General features: G+C 48.1%; 1 protein-coding gene across 1 annotated transcript in view; it reads left to right on the top strand.

Moving 5' to 3' along the window:
- AKNAD1 (AKNA domain containing 1) overlaps positions 1-16,435 on the top strand; it is a 47,560-nt gene that overhangs the window by 15,579 nt on the left and 15,546 nt on the right. The window contains exons 6-8 of the mRNA XM_075540279.1: positions 1,077-1,230; positions 5,377-5,492; positions 16,035-16,175. Of these exons, the coding sequence (XP_075396394.1) occupies positions 1,077-1,230; positions 5,377-5,492; positions 16,035-16,175 (411 nt within the window). The remainder of the gene's footprint in view (positions 1-1,076; positions 1,231-5,376; positions 5,493-16,034; positions 16,176-16,435) is intronic.

The following is a 16,435-nucleotide window of genomic DNA, read 5'->3' as shown; positions in this document are numbered from 1 at the left end:
TTTTAGGGGGTGATTTTTTTAACCACAATTAGATACATTTTGTCTTGTTTTGTAATCTTTTTGCTATTATTTTCTAGTGATCAGAGAATGTTAGCTGTATGAGTTTTAGTACTTTTGATTATTTTGAGCTTTTCTTTGTGAATCAATATGAGGTACATTAAAAATATGAAGTACATTTTTGCAAATGTAATGGATTAAAGAAAATAGATTCTGTTCTTTGGGTAAACATATTTAAATTAATACACATAAAATAATATAGATTGGATCAAGCTTATTAAATTATTAAAAATATTGACTTCTTTTTCATTAAAATATGTTTGCTCTCATTTTGTATTAAGATAAAACTTCCTATATGATCACAGCTGTTAGAGTTGTAAAAACAAAAAAGCCTGCTGCTGTCAAGTGGATACAGATCATAGTGACGCTATAGGGCAGGGCCCACGTGCCCCGCGGGTTTCTGAGACGGTAACTCTTTATGCGATTAGAAAGTCCCAAATCAAACTGCTGCTGACCTTGCAGTCAGCGTCCCAGCACATGCCCGTGACACCGCCAGGCTTCCTTAGAATTGGAAGGCATCTCGAGCTCATTAGATTGGTAAGCAAGGGACTGTTATCTCTAAGCTGTAGCTAAGACACCCAAACCAAATTCACTGCCATCGAATTGATGCCAACCCTCAGCGGCCCTACAGGACAGGGTAGAACTGCCCCTGTGAGTTTCCGCAATTGTACTCTTGATGGGAGTAGAAAGTCTCGTCGTTCTCCTGCGGCGTGGCAGGTAGTTTCAAACTGGGAGCCCTGCCGATTGCAGTCCAACACGTAACCACTACCCACTGGGGGCTCGACCCAGAAATATTAAGAAAGTTCTTTATCCACGGTCACAGAACCAATGAACAGTAAAATGAGGATTGGAGCCCTGGCTTTCAGAGGCAAACCATAAACAGAATGCCACGCAGGGCATTCATAATAGAGATGAAAGCACACGCATGAACGTGTTCACTGTGTTTACTATGTCAGAATGCAGGCAGCAGGGCATAGGGTCGTGTTTGATTGTGCTTGTGTTTGTTTCTGCTTACTCAGGAAAGTGGAAGGGGAAATCTTCAAGTTGGGGATGCTACTTGAAGGTGTTAAAGAGAAAATGGATGAGCACAAATATCCCTCACCTCCCTCTCTTCCTGCGGGCTCTCCCATCATCCTGGATGACTTGTCATGCGCATCTCCGCCCTCAAATGAGGTAATTTAGCAGCCTGAAGCCTAATTTGGCTGGAAAGAAATGGCTTGAGTGCCTTTGTCAGATCCGCCTTCATGGATTTATGGAACCTGTTTTCATACTTCATGGAAACATCCAAAGTCCTAGGAATCACATTGCCTGAAACAGAAATTAAAATCTAAATTAAAAGCTATTTTAAGCGTTGGCCTTTTGCGAAGTCTCCTCTGTTGTGGGATGTAACAATGCTGTGGAAACTGATGACCCGTTAAAGAGCTATTTCTTTGGGATGAATACTGACAGTTTCGTGGATTGGCTCTGGAAGAAATCCTTTTACTTCTTGATTGTTTTGTACTCTCCCTTCCAAATAAAGGATAGAGAGCACCGTCTGTACCTTCCCAGGAGCCCAGTTCTAATTTTCCCTCCTCTCAAGAAAAATTCCCTCCGATTGTCTACCTCTGCAAGGCTGAGGGTTGAAAGCAGTCACCCCTCTCCCCCATCGCTCTCCACTCGTGTGCGTGTGCGTGCGTGCATGTGCGTGCGCGTGTGTCAAGTCTAAGACTATTCCGGCTAACATGCCGTTCTGGGAAGCTCTGAGTCACTTGGCTGACTGCCTTCAACTCACTCCTTAATTCTCACACAGCTCAGAAAGGCGCAGACTGTGGCTGAGGCTCCAAACGCCAATGAGGTCTCTGGTCAGCGCTAAGGACACGACGTAGATTATGTAACTGTTTGTCTTCCCAAGAAGTGTGTTTGCCTCCTCGAAACACTCAACTGCCTGGCGGCAGTGCGCTCGGTTGCTTGTGTAACCTTGATAGCCCCCACCTCCACTGCCGTCGAGTGGACGCCCACTCCCCGAAGCCGGACCAGGACAGGGTGGAATTCCCCCGGCGGGCTTCTGAGACTGGAATTCCTTCTTGTTGTTGGGTGCCATTGAGCCAGGTCCGACCAACAGCCACCTTACGTCCGACGCAAGGAAACCCTGCCCAGGCCGGCGTCACGGCCCAGGATTGTGCATGCGGGAGTGCCTGTGCCGGACCCAAGGGGCGGCACCCACTGTCAGTCCACTCATTAAGGGGACTTCCTGGACGGGAGCAGGCGTTTCTTCTTTCTCCGGAGGAGCGGCCGGTGGATTTGAACTGCTGACGTTGCCATCGGCAGCCCAACGTGTCACCACTGCCCCTCCTCCCCCCGGGGCTCCTTTCCGTTGTGTGCCGTGTTCCCACGGCCCTGGGTCTCCCTGTGAGTGCCGGATCCTGAACGTCTGTGAATGTCCAGCCCGGAGTCCATGCTGTGTGGCGTTCAGTATCGTCAAGCCCGAGCCACCGTGGGCTGCATCAGCCTCAGTGCTTTGCAAGTTCTACAGCGTGTTATTCACACGCACGCGCACACGCACGCACACGCACACACGCACACGCACACTGAGCCAGCGGCTCATCTTCATTGGGCCCCACGTTTACAGCAGCTGTTCAGAAATGAAGAGAACTCTACTACGTGGTGACGGGTGGCCCTGAAAAGAGCCAGGGGGTCAGTTTGAAGACTCAGGTGCATCTGAGCCCCGCGAGGGTAATTTCAACCCCCTCATATGGAAGTCAGACATTGACCCAGGAAGACTGAAGAAAAACTCATGTCTCTGAGGTACAGTGCATGTGAGTGAGGACAACCGAAAGACTGCAGCCTGCCTGAAGAAAACGCATCTGTCTCGCGGGAAGTACGGCCAGAATGCTGCTGGCAAGCCGGGGGAGAGACGTTGTCTCTAGGACATTGGACACAGTATGAGGAGAGACAGGCCCCTGGACAAGAACATCATGGAGGCAAGGAGAGGGTCGGCCGAAAAGAGGAAGCTCTTCAAGGAGGTGAACTGACTCAGGGGTTGCAAGGATGGCTCAGACAGAACCTCCCTTGTGAGGACGGCGCAGGGCCGGGCAGTGCCTCCTCCTGTCGGGCACCGGGCACAAGCTCACGATGAGTTGGGAGCAACTCGATGGTACTAACAACAACCCCTCGTACTTTGTGATGCGTCATCCTGAGAGGAAAGTCCTGCTCGTGTCCATGTTTTCAGTCATCCAATGGGTATTTATTGCTGTGTGCTAGGCAATTTCCTAGCATATCGCGATAAAGCAGTCAGCCACTAACAAAGGTTGGACTTCACCTAGAGGTGCCTCAGAAGAAAGGCCTGGCAGTGGACTTCTAAAAGGTTCCGCCCACTGAGAACTGTGTGGAGCGCGGTGCTACTCTGACACACGATTGCCAGGCTTTGGAATCAACTGGACAGCAAGCAAATTTCTTTAGGCAGCTTTCTGAGTATTGTGGACGTGGTTTAGATAAGGCATACAAACACCTGCCTCAAGATTCTTTCATTTCATTACAAAATAATTTGAGTGACATATAATTCACGTATCATACCATTTACTTGCTCAATCAAAATAAGAAGAATGGTACAATCATCACCACAATTTTAGAACATTTTCTTTCTGTACTCATGGTTGTTAGCTCCCCACTTTCCCTAACCCTCCCCTGCCAGAGCCCTAAGTAATTATTAATCCAATTACTGTCTCAATAGGTTCATCTGTCCTGGATTTCATACACAGAAAAGTCATATGACACACACCCACAAACCCACCACCAACAATGACAAAACAAAACAGAAACTTTGATAGAAAAGAAAGCAGAAAATATTAAAAACAGAAAACTTAAAAATGATTCAAAAGGGAAATCACAAATATGGGTGAAGGGAGACAGCGGTTGGTATAAGATATGAAAGCAACAATAATCTATAATGTATCAAGTGGTCACAAGGAGTTGGGGGAGGGAAGGAAAAAAAGAGGAGCTGATACCAAGGGCTCAAATAGAAAGTAAATGCTTAGAAAATGATGATGGCAACATATGTACAAATATGCTTGATACAATTGATGTATGGAATGTTATAAGGGCTGTAAGAACCCCCAACAAAATTATTTTTTTAAAAGGAAGATGGTATGGTGTTAATTTTAACCTAACTACATCCGCCATACTCAACTTTACAATGCTCTGTCTGAACTAAGGTCATACGGGGTCTCACCAGAGGCTTCATCCATGTGGAGAACCCTGCAAATGGATTTGGGGCTCCACTGTCCTCCAGAGCCTGCTGCAAACAGGGTGTTCAGAATTGAAACTTTGATCCGGTTCCCTCCTTTGGATTTGGATTTTATTGTTGACAATCCTTGGATCACTCAGGCTGGCGTGCTTCTTCCATGTGGACTTAGTGGACACTTCACTTAAGATGCTTTTATTTCTGTGAGGGAGACATACAAAGAAACAAACAATGCGTACTTGTAAGTACAGAATACTCTGTGTATAGATTAATACGGTAGGCCCCAAGGACTAGGAAGCTGGGCTCCCTGAGTTTAAAGACTGTCTCTGTCATTTATTAGCTTTCTGATCTTGGAAAATTGCGTCACCTCTCTGTACCTCCGTTTCCTCATCTGTAAAATTGAGATAAGAACCGCACCTGCCTCACAGGATGGCTATGAAGTGGAAATGAGTTAATATATGTAAAGTACTTAAGTGGGGCCTGGCTCAAAGCAGGGCACTGACTGGGTAGGTCCCCAGACCACTCAGTGCCATCCAGTCCAGTCTGGTGTGCAGTACAACTGCTCTCTCTGGGTGACCAGGACTGTCAGTCTTCACAGGGACCAAAGTCTCATCTTTCTCCTGTGGAGCGGCTGGTAGATTCAAACTGCTGCAGTTAGCCACTCTGTCCCCAGGGCTCCGTGGTAATGGCAGTGAAGGGATGGGGGTGAGGTGGTCATGCAGCCTTTCTGACAGCAGGTTTGAAGCTGAGTCCAGGAAATGGCCCTCCTGCCAGGATGTCATGGTGCATCTGGGTGGGCAAGGGGTGTCAAAAGGAGCTCTGGTGGTGCCGTGGTTAAGCGGGGAGGGGAGGGGGGTGCTGCTAGCTGCCAGGTGGGCAGCTCAGACCCACCAGCCCCTCCCTGGTTGAATGACGTGGCACTCTGCTTCTAGAAAGAATATGGCCTTGGGAACCACAAGCGACAGTCCTGCTCTGTACTGGGGGTTCGTTGAATCTGGATCTTCTCCATTGAAGCGAGTTTGGGGGTGCTGAACTGATTTGGAGTTTCTTCCGTGGGACTGTGGCCCTAACAGCAAGTCCTTCTGTGTACTTCCCCCTAGATTCCCAAGGACCACCCTGGCCATCCTCCTGAGCTTCCGAACACATGTGGAAGTGAGGGGGCAGGGGTGGCCAAGCCGGGCCCTTCAGAGGAGCTTTGCAAGATGGACCTTCAGACGTGAGTCCTGCCCCTACTCCCCGCCCCTCCCTACAGCCTCATGTAGCCCCTTGGGAGGCCCAAAGAGCCCCCAAAGGAGAAGCAAACCTAGGCTGCAGGTTACAAGCCCTGCAAGCCTTGCTTCTCCGCCTGCACCCCAAAATCCAGAGGGTCTCTACAATGCCCTGGGCAGAGACGGTGGGTCTCAGGTGGCCAGGTGGCTGCGAGTGGGGCCTAGTGGTCACATGAGGGTCACATGAGGTCCCCATCACACTCACCTCAGGTTGCACGTTTCCACCCTCCCAGGACTTGTCACTGGATTAAAGAAGTCAGGTAATCCCATAGTTCAGGGGCTCTTGGGGAGCTCACGAATGATCGGAAAACGGTTCTTGATGTTACCTATTTTCACCAGTTCCCTCGACTGGCTGATCAGTGATGTGGCTGCCCAGGACCTGCAGGATCAAACACCCACCCGGTTGTCTTCTGTCTCCAGGGTAAAGCCAGCTGCCCGGCCCTGTTTCTGCTGTGCTCACCATTCACCAAGCTCACCTCCTGCCTGTTGGCATGCTGGGCATCAGTGCCGCGGTACTGTTGGTATTACTAGCAACACTCAGGAGAAACTTCGCTGGGGGACACGTTCTAGAACAGGGCAGACCCACTGACTGCAATTCTGTAGGCCCGGCTGGGGCCTGCCTTTCTGCAATTCTCACATGTTGCCAGGGCATGCCTGGGCTGCTGGTCTCCGGCCCACACATAGAGTAGCCAGGCCTGGAGATGATCTCATGCATGAACTGGGGCGTGAGGACCCCAAGCCCTTGGTCTAAAGTGCTGGTAACACTATTACAGTCAACACGTGCTGTTGGGTCAGAGCGCTACAGTTTACAGAGACTTTGTTTTTGTTTTTCAGAAAAGGAGTTGGAAGCTTAGAAAGGTGAGGAGATTTGCCCAGGGAAGAAGACATGAGATACAGTACAAGTATCTCAACTCTGCAGGGCTGGCACCTCCCTACACTTCATTAAAACAGCCTGTCTTAGACGTGGGAGGCCCGGCCGCGCAGTGGTTACACGTTGGGCTATGAGCTGCAAGTTCCACAGTTCAAACCCGGCCACTCTGTGGCACCAAGGCCAGGCTGTCTACTCCTGTACACAGTTAGTCTCCGAAACCCACCGGGCGCGTCGACTCCGGCCTGTGGGGTCAGCACCGACTCCACGGCGGTGAGTCTGGTCTTTGCTGTGAGGTCTGGGCTTGGTCTTCAGGGTTAGAAGATCAAAGAAAACCCAGGAAAATGGAGACATCAACCTTTTAGGAATGACAAAGCGGGTATAAGCTTATTACTAACAAGCCAACAAAAATCAGTCAGTACAGGAAAGTATAGAGAATATTTCCCTGAGAGAAAAAGTCGTTGACCTGTTAGTGTATCTTTCCAGCCTCGAAGAAATCCCTCCGTACACTGCGGGTGGCTCGGCAGTGAAGCTCTCTGCTGCTAACAGAACGGTTGGCCTTTTGAGGCCACCCTGCCGCTGGACTCCTATACACATCGCAGCACAGAAAGCCCGGGGATTGTTGCTCCTTCACCTGCAGCCCTGCTGGGTGGCCGTCCGTGCTCGGCTGCTAACTGAAAGGCTGGCCATTAGAACCCACCAGCTGCTCTGGAGGAGGAAGAGGCGGCAGTTTGATACCATAGGGATGACAGCTTTGGAAATCCTCTGGGCAGTTTCACTGTGTCCTACAGGAGCCCCGGTAGTGGGGTGGCTGCTTTCTGGGCTGTGGTCCGCATGGTCAGCAGTTCAACACCACCGGCAGCTCCAAGGGAGAAAGACTGGGCTTTCTCCTCCAGTCAGCAGTTAGCGTCTCCGAAAGCCACAAGGGGCCGCTGTGAGTCAGCATTGAGGTTTCTTTTTTTTAACATTTTATTAGGGGCTCATACAACTCTTATCACAATCCATACATATACATACATCAATTGTATAAAGCACATCCATACATTCTTTGCCCTAATCATTTTCAAAGCATTTGCTCTCCACTTAAGCCCTTTGCATCAGGTCCTCTTTTTTTCCCCTCCCTTCCCGCTCCCCCCTCCCTCATGAGCCCTTGATAACTTATAGATTGTTATTTTGTCATATCTTGCCCTATCCAGAGTCTCCCTTCCCCCCCTTCTCTGCTGTCCCTTTCCCAGGGAGGAGGTCACATGTGGATCCTTGTAATCAGTTCCCCCTTTCCAACCCACTCACCCTCCACTCTCCCAACATCGCCCCTCACACCCCTGGTCCTGAAGGTATCATCCACCCTGGATTCCCTGTGCCTCCAGCTCCCATATGCACCTGTGTACAACCTCTGCCCTATCCAGCCCTGCAAGATAGAATTCGGATCATGGTAGTTAGGGGGAGGAAGCATCCAGGATCTGGGGGAAAGCTGTGTTCTTCATCGGTACTACCTCGCACCCTGACTGACCCATCTCCTCTCCTGAACCCCTCTATAAGGGGCAGTGAGGTTTTTGTTGTGCGTTTTTAAATTTGGTCTCTAAGAGTCAGAGTTGACTCCAGTGGCAATGGGTTTGGTTTCATTTATGAATTGAAAATTGACTCGATAGGACATAACAAAATAGGCATTCTTGGCAAATATGGAATTGTAATATATTGTTTTACAATATACCTATTTCATTTAACAATATATTGAGGATATGTCTCCTTATCACTTAGACCAGCAGTTCTCAACCTGTGGGTCGCATCCTCTTTGGGGGACAAATGACCCTTTCACAGGGGTCGCCCACGTCATAAGAGAAGCAGCATCACAGTGATGAAGTAGCAATGAAAATAATTTTATGATTGGGGGGTGGTCACCACAACATGAGGACCTGTATTAAAGGGTCACGGCATTAGGAGGGTTGAGAACCACTGGCTTAGACTAACCTATAGCTCCTTTTTTAAAAAAAAATTTATTTTAACAATTTATTGGGGCTCATACAATTCTTATCACAGTTCATACATATACATACATCAGTTGTATAAAGCACATCTGTACAGTCTTTGCCCTAATCATTTTTTCTCTTTTCTTCTTTTACTTTTTATTAGGGACTCATACAACTCTTACCACAATCCATACATATACATACATCAATTGTATAAAGCACATCCATACATTCCCTGCCCCAATCATTCTCAAGGCATTTGCTCTCCACTTAAGCCCCTTGCATCAGGTCCTCTTTTTTTTTTCCCCCTCCCTCCCCATTCCCCCCTCCCTCATATGCCCTTGGTAATTTATACATCGTTATTTTGTCATATCTTGCCCTATCCGGAGTCTCCCTTCCCCCCTTCTCTGCTGTCCCTCTCCCAGGGAAGAGGTCACATGTGGATCCTTGTAATCAGTTCCCCCTTTCCAACCCACTCACCCTCCACTCTCCCAGCATCGTCCCTCACACCCTTGGTCCTGAAGGTATCATCCACCCTGGATTCCCTGTACCTCCAACCCTCATATGCACCAGTGTACAGCCTCTGTCCTATCCAGCCCTGTAAGGTAGAATTCGGATCATGGTAGTTGGGGGGAGGAAGCATCCAGGATCTGGGGGAAAGCTGTTTTCTTCATCGATACTACCTCACACCCTAATTAACCCATCTCCTCTCCTAAACCCCTCTATGAGGGGATCTCCATTGGTCGACACTTGGGCCTTGGGTCTCCACTCTGCACTTCCCCCTTCATTTAATATGATATATATATACATATATACACATACATATATACATATACACATATATACACATACATACACATACTTATATCGTTTTTTTTGTTGTTTTTTTTTTGCATGATGCCTTATACCTGGTCCCTTGGGCACCTCGTGATCGCACTGGCCGGTGTGCTTCTTCCATGTGGGCTTATTTGCTTCTGAGCTAGATGGCCGCTTGTTCACCTTCAAGCCTTTAAGACCCCAGACACAATCTCTTTTGATAGCCGGGCACCATCAGCTTTCTTCACCACATTTGCTTATGCACCCATTTGTCTTCAGCGATCCTATCATGGAGGTGTGCAGTCAATGATATGATTTTTTGTTCTTTGATGCCTGGTAACTGATCCCTTTGGGACCACTCGATCACACAGGCTGGTGTGTTCTTCCATGTGGACTTTGTTGCTTCTGAGCTAGATGGCCGCTTGTTTATCTTCAAGCCTTTAAGACCCCAGTCACTATCTCTTTTGATAGCCGGGCACCATCAGCTTTCTTCAGCACATTTACTTGTTCACCCATTTTGGCTCCAGCCGTTGTGTCGGGAGAGTGAGCATCATAGAGTTCCAATTTAATAAAAGAAGGTATTCATGCATTGAGGGAGTGTTTGAGTAGAGGCCCAAGGTCCTTCCGCCACCTTAATACTTGACCTATAAATAGAGACACATAGATCTATTTCCCCATCCTCCTATATATATTTGCATGTACATGTCTGTGTCTAGACCTCCATGAATGCCCTTTGACTCCTAGCTCTTTCCTCCATCTCCCTTGACTTTCCTCCTGCCCTACTACCATGCTTCATCGCCACCTGGGCTAGAGTATACCTCTTCTCTAAGCAACCTTACCCTTGATCATTTCCCACCAGGCCTGCCACTCCCCCTTCTCTACCATTTGGGGTCCCATGTTTTTCCCTTGTCCCTGGGTTTGTTAACACCACTTCCTTACCCCCCCACCCCAAGTCCCCCCAGAACTGTCGGTCCCATTGTTTTTCCTCCAGATAGTTCATCCAGCCTGTCCTATTCAGACAGACCTGTGGAGTCACTAACATGCACGAAAACTAGACAGAGGAAAACAAAGCAACAGTATACAACCAGACAACAAAACAACAAAAACAAACCACTGATAAAGAACAGAACAAAACAGTTCACAAGAGAAAAGCTTGTAGTTAGTTCAGGGATCATTTGCTGGCCCTTAGGAGCGTTTTCCAGTCCAGTTTGTTGGGGCACCACACCCTGGCCCCAAAGTCCACTTTCAGCATTCCCTGGGGACCTTGCCACTCCATTCCCTTGCTGTTCCGCTGCACTCCCCCAGTGATTTGCCTCGGTGTGGTGGGATCAGGTCAGGTGCAATTCCCACACTGTGCCTCCGGTGCTGTCCCCTGTATCGCCCTTAGTCACTGAGGGGCATCATGTCTCATAGTGGGGCCAGCCATGTTGTTCTCTCTGTGGACTGGCTGCTCTACTCAGGAACATCATCATCACAGCCTGGTGGGCCAGGCTGTGCTCCACTCTCTCCTCCTGCCCCTTCATCTGGTCCCATGTGCTCTGATCAAATATGTCCATCTCCCAGAGCTGCAGAGTCAATGTCGTCCTTTGGAACAAATTCTTTTCGGGGGAGGGGCAGGAATCCACTTAATTTATGGTGCTGGGGCCAGCCTCCCAGACCTCTCCACCGGTTCCCTCCTCCACGCCGGGATATTTATAGCTCCTTTTTCATGGCTATGTCGTGTCTTGTTCTTTGAGTGTGCCGATTCACTTAACCAATCACTTACTGTTGGGCATTTCGTTTTCCCTCTGCTCTTTGGTGTTATCAGCAGTTCTTTAAACAGCATCGTTTGCCATGCAGATTTTTGGTCATGGCTGGGTATTTACTTAGGGTAAACCCTTCAGGGTGCAATGAATGATTCAAAAGGTAGTGGAGGTGGTATTCGATGCTGCGCAGTTGGCTCCAACATTCATTGACACTAGGTACAGTAGAATCAAACACTGCCTGGCCTTCGCCATCCTCACGACACTGCCGGGTTAGAGCTCACTCCTGCAGCCAGTGTGTCCATCCATCTCCTTGGGGAACCTCCTTTTCTTGGCTGCCCCTTTACTTTACCAAACATGAAATCCTTTTCTAAGGACCGATTTCTCCTAACAACATGTTCCATGTATGTGCGGCAAAGCTCACCATGAAGCCTTGCCTCCAAGGAGCATCTTGGCTGTACTTCTTCCAAGACAAATGTGTTTGCTTCTCTGGCGGCTTTCTGCACTCCCGATATCTTCCTGGGCACCATGATTCAAATGCAGCTGCTCTTCCATCTTCCTTATTCAATGTCCAACTTTCACAGGCATGTGAGGCAATTGAAAATGTCCTGGCTTGGGTCAGACACATCTTAGTCCTCCAAGTGACATCCTTGCTCTTCAGCACTCGAAAGAGGTCTTGGGCAGCAGACGGATCCCACGCGAGGCACCATTTGCTTTCGTGACTGCTGCGCCTCCCATAAGCACTGATTGCGAGCCAAGCAAGATACAATTCTCGACCACTTCAATCTTCTCTCCGTCCATCAGGATGTTAGCTAATGGTCCAGTTGTGAGGATCTGGGTGTTGTTTGCATTAGGTTGTATTGCATGGTGAAGGCTTGACTCCTTGATCTGCATCAGCAAGTACTTCAAATCTTCCTCAGATTCAGCACGCCAGGTTGTGGCATCTGCATATCGCAGGCTGTTCATAAGACTGCTTCTAATCCCAATGCTGAATTCTTCTTCACATAGCCCGGCGTCTTGGATTACTGTTCAGCACACAGATTGAATGAAAGTGTAGCAAGGATACAACCCTGGTATATACCTTTCCTGGTATACACCTTCAAACTACTTTAAACGGCCTGGTATACACCTCTAAACTACTTTAAACGGCCTGGTATACACCTCTAAACTGCTCAGTAGTCGCTTGTTCTGCTCTTCAAATGACTGCCTCAGTGAAGCCACAGGTTCCAAAGACACAGGGAAGTGTTCTGGAATTCTTTTCAATAATATCCATAATTTTTATTATCCACAAAGATGCCTTTTCATCCTTTTCATAGTCAATAAAACACAAGTAAACATATTTCTGGCTTTCTCTGCTTTCAGCCCAAGTTTATCTGACATCAGGAATGTTCTCTCTTGCTCCATGGTCTCTTCTGAATCCACTGTGAACTTCTGGAGGCTCCCTGTCAATGTACTGCTGCAATAATTTTTAATAAGATTTTACTTGCATGTGCTATGAATGATAGTGTTGGTAGTTTCAGCATTCTGCTGGGTCACCTGTCTTCAGAATGGGTACAATAATGGATCTCTTCCAGTCCTGTGGCTGTTCTCCACATTTCTTGGCATCGATGAGTGAGTGCGTTCAGTGCTGCATCAGCTGGTTGGAACATTCCACTGGTATTCTGTCAGTTCCTAGAGGCTTGAGTTTGGACTCCTTGCTTCAGTATCACTGGTTCTTGCTCATATGCCACCTTTTGAAATAGTTACGTGTCGACTAATTCTTTCTAGACAGTGACTGCATCCATCCTTTCATCTTCTCTGGATGCTTCCTGTATCACTCGATGTTTGCCCATGGAATCTTTCAGTATTGAAACCTGAGGCTTGCCTTTTTTTCTTCTTCAGTTCTTTCTGCATGATATATGCTGAGTGTCTTCAGCCTTTTGGGTTTCTACCTGCAGGTCTTTGCACATTTCATTGTAATACTTTATCGTCTTCAGCTGCCTGCTGAAATGTTCCGTTTAGCTTTTTTGCTTTACCATTTCTTCTATTTGCTTTAGCCACTATAGGCTTGAAAGTAATTTTTAGTGTCTCTTCTGACATCCATTTTGGATTTTTCTTTTTTCTCTGCCTTTTTTAATGACCTTTTGCTTTCTTTGTGTGTGTTGTTCTGTCATTAGCATTCAATGTGTCCAATCTATTCTTGAGATGTTCTCAAAATTCAAGTGGAATTGATATGCAAGGCAATATTCTGGTTCTCATGGACTTGGCTTAATTTTATTCAACTTGAACTTGAATTTACATATGAGTAACTGATGGCCTATTGCTCAGCCAGCCCTTGCCTTCCTTTGAATGATGACTGCGTGTGTCTCCATGGTCTCTTCCCACAGATGGAGTCAATTTGATAGCTGTGTATTGTCTGGCCACGATTAGTTGCCAGAAAAAAAGTCGTTTGCTATGAACAAGTTGTTGGTCTTGCGCAATTCTATCTTGTGATCTCCAGTTTTGTTTCTATCCCCACGACCATATTTTCCAACTACTGTTTCTTCCTCCTGGTTTCCAGCTTTGGCATTCCAATTGCCAATAATTAGCAATGGGACTGGATCACAGGTTTGCTTAATTCTACCAACTGAAAAAGTTGGGTAGAATCCTTCGGTTTCTTCATCTCTAGGGGTTGGTGTGTAAAATCAAACAATAGTTTCATTTCCTGGCTTTCCTTGTACGCATACAGCTATCACTCTGTCACACGCAGGGCCGCCCTTCAAGACAGACCTCGACATGTTCCTTTCAATGGGGCACGCGTTGCCACTCCTCTTGAATCTGTTAATCCCTGCCACAATGAACTACAGCCTTATTGGACTCAAAATGGTCAATGCCAGTCCATTTCAGTTCACTAAAGCCTAGCATGTCAATGTTACTGTGTTCCATTTAACGGTTGACTACTTTCATTTTTCTGGATTCATCCTTCATCCTTTCCAAACATCAATAGATGTTTACAACAGTTTCTTCACATTTGAGTCGTGTCCCATCAGCAAATGAACATCCGGAAGGCTTCCCTCCATCCACGTCATTGTGGTTCTCTACTTTGAGAAGGCAGCTCTTCTTCAGTCATATTGTGAGTACCTTCTGACCTGAGGGCTCCAGGACAGTGTGAGAAATGCTGTTTATGAACTCTCCGGTGTCTTAAGATGCTCTGTCCCTGTTCATAAGGTTTTCTGTGGCTCATTCCTTCTTTGTAGTCTGTTCTTGGTCTGGAAGCTCTGCTGAAACCTGCTCACTTTAGGCGATCCTCCTGGTGTTTGAAGTAGCAGTGACGTAACTCCCAGCAACACAGCAACCTACAAGCCACCACAGTATGAGAAACTGATGGACGGTGGTGGACTTTAAAAGGGCCACCCATGGACAGTTCGGATACTTTCAGCCAGTGGGGCCAGTTCCCGGGGCGGCAGTAGTAGAATATGGTGGGGCTGTGACTCCAACCCGAGCCCACCCTAAGGATTATTATTTTTTCAACCTTTTACTAAAGTTCTAAGTGAATGCCACTGTCTCATTGTTTTCATTGGATCTCTTTGCCTGTGAGATTTGGCCTATTTTCACATGCTTCTTGGCCAGTCCTGCCTCTTCGTTGAGCCCAACAACATTTTAACTTACTTTGCAAAACTGAAATCAGCTCCTGTTTTAAAAAGGCAGACACCCGGGAACATATTAAGGGCAAGTCAGGAGCCCTGGTGTGGGGGCTGCCTGTTGGACTTAACAATAAGGTCAGCAGTTCAAACCCACCAGCCATGCTCTGGGGAAAGATGAGGCTTTCTACTCCTATAAAGCTTTACAGCCTTAGACACCCACAGGGGCAGTTCCACTCTGTCCTGTAGGGGCGCTAGGAGTGGCAATGGACTTGACAGTGGTGGTTTTTGTTTGGTAGGTTCAAGGTTGAGATTTCATTATGCAAAGTACTCGGACAGGTAGACAACGCAGCAGAACTATGGTTAAGAGCATATGTTTATGAGCCAGGCAGGTGAAGGTTCCATGCCACTTCTTTGTGGCCTCAGTAGCTTGCTTACCTACTCGGAGCAGAGTATTCATCATCAAAACGAGGGCAGCATGGATTACTGGATGGAATAGCAGGAGACCATAGGATCAGCACGTGGTGGCTTTTTCTGCCTAGTGAGAAAAACGCTGACATGCTCCAAAGGAAATAAACACATGAATAAATGCACAGAGGAGAACTAAGAAGTCACAAGCAATACAGGAAATGCAACCTGTGGATAAGCATATGCAAAATGGTTATCTCCTTTAATAACAGAGAAAATGCTAATTAACGCAGGTGCTCCCCCCACCCCCACACACACACCCATACCCACAGGAACAAAAACATGTTAAAGGATAATTCTTGATGCCCAGGCAGGTGGCTGGTGGCTGTGTAATCCCAAGAATCTTTGTGGAAAGCAGTTTGGCAGTGTGGATGGTCACACAAACACATTTACAACCTTTGACCCAGACATTTCCCAGAAGGAAGTAATCCAAAATATGGGGAAAGCGATCTGTACAATGGCGCTGACTTGGTTATGACAGTGGGAAGAAGATGTTTATTTTCAGCTTGCAAACAGGATACGATAATACAAATACATGTGGAATAGAGGCAGTGATTTCAGTTCAGATAGATAGACACACACATATTTGTGCTGAAGGACTTCTAATCCACAATTTCTTCCTCTAGATTGTCTGGCTCTTGTTTTAATTCATGGCTGAATACACAGTTGGGAGAAGGGAAACGAGTTCGCCAAACTAGTCACCAATCATCTTCTAAACTCTCTTATCTCGTGGAGCTCGGAGTAACTGGAAACTAGGGGACTTTTTTTAAAGAGAAAAATTCCCTCATCCTTAAAGCAGATTTAAGAATCCGTTTGGACAAGGAAAGGCAGTTTGGCCCGTGTTGGAGCTTCTTTCCTACAAGCCAGGTCATTCAGACGCCAGGTCCCACTGAGGTCTGAGAAGTACGGGCCAGCCAGCTCGCCCTGCAGGGGCCCAGGCCTCAGTTTCCCCGCTGTGGAGGACCTGGCGTGCCGAACGTCCCCGAGTCCCGCAGCTGGGCGAGTGGGGCCCAGGGCGGCGGGGCTGACTCACTTCCCGGGTCCCACCCCATCTCTGTGCTTGGGTGCAGGAGGAGCCCAGCCGCGCCGAAGGAGGGCAGGAGCGCGCGGAAACCGCCGCGGCGGCGCCGCCAAGCCCCAGCTGTGCCTTCTGCCACCGGGCCCTTGAACGGTGAGCGCTCTCGCCGCCCGCCTCCTCCCTCCCCGGGTGCGGGGAGACGGTCCTGGGCTCCTGATCCAGGGAGGGTGGGAGTCGGCTGATGGAGCGGGTGCCAGGAGCCGCTGGCCCGGGGATGACAGGTAATCACGCTTTCTGGGCTGGGCGCTGAGCCCGGCCTGTGTCCCCACCGACAAATCCCTCTGCCGGGGCGAGCGCCCAAACCACCAGGCAATTGCTAATAATTCACACGCCTCAGCCCCACCTTCTGAGTC

The sequence above is a fragment of the Tenrec ecaudatus genome, chromosome 1 (assembly GCF_050624435.1).
Source record: "Tenrec ecaudatus isolate mTenEca1 chromosome 1, mTenEca1.hap1, whole genome shotgun sequence".
Classification (NCBI taxonomy): Eukaryota; Metazoa; Chordata; class Mammalia; order Afrosoricida; family Tenrecidae; genus Tenrec; species Tenrec ecaudatus.
Note: the sequence above shows the minus strand (reverse complement) of the source record. Positions and strands in the feature narration are given on the sequence as shown.